Source organism: Morone saxatilis, unplaced genomic scaffold, assembly GCF_004916995.1.
Source record: "Morone saxatilis isolate NCDOM2014 unplaced genomic scaffold, NCSU_SB_2.0 Contig19, whole genome shotgun sequence".
NCBI classification, from domain to species: domain Eukaryota; kingdom Metazoa; phylum Chordata; class Actinopteri; family Moronidae; genus Morone; species Morone saxatilis.
Window position 1 is genome coordinate 15,750,916 of NW_023339751.1, and position 6,358 is coordinate 15,757,273.

The window sequence follows — 6,358 nt, forward strand, 5'->3', positions numbered from 1 at the left end:
CACACACACACTCACACACTCTGACATCTTTGCTGGTAGCGGACTACACTCACTTCAGGATTGAGCTGTAAATCAGGGAAAACTGACACCGCCGTGGGCAGCTGTTATCAACAATGGATGCAAACTAAAACCTGTTTTTGTGCATTTAATCATTTTGTCTTACAGGCCAGACAGTTCAGAGCTCAGTTTACTCCCTCTTCAGCCTGTTTAAGGTTTCCTACAAGCACAAGTGACCAATCGACTCAGAAAACGAATAATGAGCTGATTGTCGTGTTATTGATTCTACTGAAGCGAAAGTAAGGAGAGGCTACTTTAACTGTCAAATGTCCAGCCTGTCCTAGTGGACTGACCTACAAATGAACTGAAAACAGGAAATCAAGCAAAACTGCATTTTTCTTTCCTTCTGACATACTACTAGTTCACCTGCCTGCCTCCATTCATTCAGTTTCTCCACGATAAGTATGTGAGGCATGTTAACCAGGTAACATAATCAAACTGGGCTCAGGTTGCTTCTGGACAAGACCTCTGTACGTCTCTCTGTCCTTCCCTTTAACATTGTGTGATTGTAACCCTAAAGAGAACTGTAGGAAGCCTCGAGCCTCTCAGCTGATGTTTGATCTGTTTTTAATTTAGAACTGACGTGTTTTATGGCCTTTAGTGTCTTGTAGCGGACCTGCCAGTAGTTGGCTCTCTGTGTGCTGTTAAGAGCTACCGTGTTGTAGCATTAAGCTAGCTAAGAGCTTTTAGAGCCCAGGCCTCTATAGTCCGGTAGCCAGGGAGGACTGTCATTTCGAACCATTTTCTCTTCCACTGCCTTTCATTAAAGCCACACTAGCGCTATTTCCCCCCACACAGCCCTACAGGCTGTAACTTTGATTCTTGCTTTTCGGGAGTTAGAGATATACATCTTTATTTCTTTAGCTCAAATTCAAAAGCTTTGACACTTTTGGAAAACACCTGATTTGCTTTCCAAGAGGAGGAGATTGATATCAGTCTTTTTATCGAATTCTTGGCTAGAAAGTAATAAGTGTATCTCCCAGTGTTGAACTATTCAATTGATGAGAAATGATCTACCCACTGCCTTTTCCCCCTAAATCTAAATCACTGGACTCCTGATACAATCAGTCAAGTAGTGACTTTTTAAAATGTTATTCCTCCACAATAGGAAGAATGAGGAAACCTGCCCCATTTTTTTGTTTTACTTCAACAGCTGCATCACATCTGTCTGAGCTCTTTCGCGTTGAATCCATCCACATAATTTCTCACCTCAAGCGCCAGTCTCGTACCGTACAGTCTCTCTTTTTCTGTGTTCACATATTACAAATCGGGCATGTATGTCGAATTAAATATTTAAATAAACTTTGTATACATTTTATAGTGAATCAGTTGACAATGGCTGTTTTTTTTTCTTCTTCTCTTGATCAACTTAACAGTCTGTGGTTTGTTTAAGAGCGATAAGTTGCTGCTGTAGGGTTTACACTAGTTGTCTCCTCATGAGGACAGAGGTTAATAGAAACGTGTGAATATTTGGATTCTGATAGGAAAATCTTTTGGTTGTGATGAGTGGGTTTGGAGACAATGTCTGTCTGCCTTTTAAAGATATCTCTGGTAATTTATTTTTGAATAAAATGTTTACCTTAAGAATAAATGATCTATACAATTCTTTCGGCTCCTTTTTCGTCTGTTCTTTTTTGGAGAGACTTTATTTGAACCACATGACCAAGACGCAATGTCTCACATTTCAGTTGTACAGTATTCCTTACACAGCTTTTACATTCAAGCACAGTTCTCTAAACACATTTCCTCGTGTATCACATTTCGTCCATTGCACTCACGCTGCCAACACAAAGCAACGCAGCACATTTCTTAGCAAAGTTATGCAGAGGGTCTTCATTGTAAAATCCATGTGTATCTACTGTGCTAGATTTGGTTTCAGTGTGGACACAATGAAGAGTTACATAGAAACCAAATGCTTTTAATGCACTAACTGTACTTAAAGCTACTACAAGGAGTTTTAACTGGCTATTTCTGTAGAGCTATTCTTAATGCCTGTCAACAGGTTGGATTTGGTCCGATTCCCCTTGAAATCAATGAAATGAGGCTGTGGAAACCCTACCAACATTTGTCCACAGGGGCAGTTCCTAATGCTGCTTTAAAATAGTTTAACAGATAACTGTTATATCAGCAGCTTCAACAAAAATACTAATTTGTCTTTGATGTAAAAAAAAAAATGTACGAGAATATAACTAGATAGAATATACCCAAAAAACAACATTGGCCGTAGACCTACTCTGTCAGCCCTGAGAATTGTAGGTCTTCCCTTCAGTTTGTTTACATAGTAAATAAGTTAAAATGATCATAGAAAAATATACAACACACAATCAAAGAGAACAGCTGGGCAGTAAGACAAGTGTTCAGAGATTTCATTAGGGAAATCAACCCAACATAGTGTAAGGGTAGATGGGAGAAATGGAAATTACACCCTTTGTGCCAACTTCGAATGCACTTCAACCAAAAAGTTCCCACATACACTGCTTAGTGATGTTTTTAAAGGATACATGCAATTCTGAAAGTTGTTTACTGTAATTGATACCAGTGCTTAATTTTGGTGGGAAATGTGAGGTTTAGTGAGCTGGGTGTATAGTCTGGGGATAAGTGTGTTTAATGGTAACTTGAGGTTTATTTTAAGAAATGTGTGTAAACAACGTAGAGAAACTGTCATGGGAAAGCTGAAAAGGAGTAGACGTTTTCTACTTATTTGTTCTCTCAATGTTAAATTGTTACATTTCAGGGCAGTAGTATTAAGAAGAGTTTTCTTTGAGCAGTTTGAGAGTTGCTCAATCAGTGGCCTTGATTCATAAAGAAGTTACTAAGAAAGAAAGAACATTTCTCTGGAACTAACACTGAGGCATTTGTGTCCCTCAGCTAACTTCATTATTCAGTCACATGCAGAGGCAGCACAAGGAAAAGATCAGCGGTGATCAGCTGAGCAACCCAGCCAGTTTATACTGTACGTTCAAGATAACTAAGTAGAGGGCTGCTTGTATCAGCAGAGGGACCTGAAGAAGCCTCTGTGTCCAGATGTTTCATAACACAGTACTCATCTCCGACTGTATCAGCTGAGATGTTTGAGTGGCGAGTTTCCAAAAATGACCAACAGGAGGAGCCAGATTCTTAAAAATACACTGTTTTATTTATCACATAACGGTTTTAAGCTGCAGTATAAGCAACATTTTAATGGTCCAGACTCCCATAGCAACAAAAACAGGGAACAACAGACTAACGTTGTGCTTTCAAACAAACAGGCTGTTATATTGTGTACAACTAGAGCAGACTTAAAAAAAAAAGGGCATCAAAAAAGGACACAACAATGCAAAGAAACAAAATAACAATGACAGGCACAAGGTCTCACTCTGCCCCCGTCGTAATAACATAGCTAACTCAGCGAGGTGGTAAAGTTTGAAAAATATACTAAAAACTACTTGTGATATAAAACTTCCAGGCGAACACGTTTTATGAGAAATGTCACAGGCTCGAGAAAGCCTCCTAATCTCACTCACAATGGCACGTTTCATGTCTGCCGCATCTCTTCTTCTCTTCGTGCGTTCAATCGTGGCAAAATCTCTGTGTGTGTGTTAATCAGGAAGACACAGTAACAGTTAAAACTTCACAATGTGGGCTGAAAAATCTAGACAAAAAATGCGACCTCTGTTCCTATTCGGTGAAATCGAGACAATCTGAAGTATCAGAATGTTTTTCAGAGAAAACCAAACGGACCCACGCCGGTACGACTTCATCTAAAAACTACACGAGCGACAAATACAAAACACGGCTCTCTAATCACAATGATGGTAAGTCGCCCAAAATTTGATCAAAACCTCGTCTTCAGGATTTAGACCGTCCTTACATTCTTTGAGAATTAAACAACTTGCTATGCATAAGTTTACACACACACGCACGCACGCACACATGCACACACACACACACACACACGTTTGATGGGTCATGACCTCCCTTCAAAGTTCATCATTTTCCCATGTTGTCTTTATGTTTTTGGCTTGATCAGAGTTAAAAGCTGCAACAGTCCGGAGTGATGTAACGCTCATGTTTGATGTGCAAACATTTTTTTTTTTTAACAGTCATGTTGAGGATCAGTTCATAAACTGATGGGTTGAATGTAGACGAGCCAAACGCCAGAATCCAAGAGCCTCGTTTATAAAAAGAAAATGTGTTAAGACTTTATTTACACACCCTTAAAACTTTATATGATTTCTAAAGAATGTGAATGTTTAAAGAAAGTGAAAGAAATAGTCATTTTACATAGGATCAAAACATTATCGCATTCCAACATTTTATCATTATTGTCTTTTTTTTTGTGTGTGCAAAAGAACATTTTGTGAACGAGGCTCTGGGATACTCTGTGTGACAGAGGTCGTCATTGACACTGCCTGGGCTCAAGATTTAGGGAAATTTAAAACACACCTTGAAGAATTCCTGCTAAGTCCACTACGACTTTTGGTTTAGATTTGCTTGTTTGATCAATGGCATCGGTTGGAAAATATCACCAAGAAACAGGAAAAGAAAAATTCAGTAACATGTTTTAGCTTATATTTTTCGCCAAAATGGCTGTATGAGACGAGTCTCTACTGTATACTACAGAAGACCGAGGTTCTCTAGTCTTCTATCTCCACTCAGCTGGAGACAGTCGTAGAGGAGTGTGGCTAGTCCAGTTATTGAAAGGTTCTCCCACTAACGGGTAAAGACGGGTAAAGACGGGGAGAGTGTTGGAAGTGGTCTAATCTACATCTACTGAAAGGTCTACTGGAGATTTTAGACCATGGCCCGGAAAGCAAATGAGACTGCGGCACCCAGCGCCAGGCCAAGGGACAAGAAGAAGGCCATGATGGCCCCCGCGGTCTCCGACTCATGCTGTGGCACCTTCCTGTACAGGGACGACAGAGGGACAAAATGCATTAGGAATGAGTGGTTCGCCATTACACACAGTGGTGTTTGTGGTACAGTACAGATATAAAGGAATAGTAACCTTACAGGAAATATGCTTCTTCACTTTCTTTCTGAGAGTTGGATAAAAAGAGGCTGTCACTGATGTTTTATGAGTTTTAGCATTTGTTTTGTATTTGATTACATTTCCTTTTAAGTCTTTGTTCTCTGTGTTTCAGAGCAAGACAAACATCTTGGGGTTAATTGAGTTAAAGTTAAAAGTTGTCCGCTCTCATGTCTGTGCGGCAAGTACGGAGCTGCAGCCCGAAGCCGGTTTTCTTAAAGTGAAGACTGGAAGCAAAGGAAAACAACTAGCCTGACTCGGTCTCAAGTTAACTACTAGCCTACTAGCACCTCTGAAGCTCAGTAATTTACATCTTTTATCTCATTTGTTTCATTTGTACACAAACAAACCCACAAGCTTGTGGTTAGGGGGAGTTAGAAGCTGTGACTATTTAGTGACGATCAATGCTTTATCCATCTACCCAGTACTATGTGCAGCATCTCTGCTGGTTGCCCGGCAACCTCATTATAATACTAGAAATAGTTTCTGCACATAATTCGCTCTAAAACCACAAATTGTTTCTACGTTTCTGTTCATACACGGAGTGTACCTTGAGTTCACTTTGAGTTTTAGAGGTGGTGGGAGGAGTACTTTTCCACTTGCTTCTTTATGCTAAGCTAGGCTAATCTCCTCTGGGCTCCAGCCCTGTACTTCAAACAGGAGTACCAGATTTAGTATTGCACTCCTTTTTGCCATGTTCATGATGGGCAGTTAAATAAAAATAAAAAAATCAGTAGAACCTGAGGTATCGTCTTTTTTTATTCCACATTTTTGTTTAATGTCAAAACTTGGCCCATACATTACCCACAATGCAACTCGACAGCTGATAGTTGTTTTGCTAGTAGCAGCTAATTTATCCTCAGACTTTAATCAGATATTAGGAGCAGGCCTGCAGAGGTTGATTAAGTTCACTTCTTACTAACTCCACAGCCCAGACTATTTTCATTCTTAAACTTCTAATCGTCAGACCAACCAGACGCTGACTTAAGTGACATCGGTTTAGGGAATTTATCAGACAGCGCTCTTTGGAGCCACAATAGGCTTTATACAACTTTTTTCACAAATGCAGTAGAAGACCTGTAAACAGACTCCCAGTTCCCCTTTAATAAACATGAGAGTGGTCTCAATCTTCTAGTCCTCAGAAATGAGACAATGAGTCATCTGCTGAAACTAACACTAGTCAGTCTTCGAGTACACATTTCCTCCAAGTTTACAGTCTGTGTGTTTGTGTGTGTTTGTTTGTTTGTTTGTTTGTTTGTTTGTGTGTGTGTGTTACGTAGATCTGAGCCCCGA

General features: G+C 39.8%; 1 protein-coding gene across 2 annotated transcripts in view; it reads right to left on the minus strand.

Moving 5' to 3' along the window:
* Window positions 1-1,196: 1,196 nt before the first annotated feature.
* Window positions 1,197-6,358, minus strand: part of slc29a1a (solute carrier family 29 member 1a) — a gene marked incomplete in the record, with an annotated part of 39,787 nt that continues 34,625 nt past the window's right edge. For both annotated transcript variants that reach the window (XM_035663379.1, XM_035663380.1), the window contains 1 exon segment: window positions 1,197-4,942. In XM_035663379.1, the coding sequence (XP_035519272.1) occupies window positions 4,831-4,942 (112 nt within the window).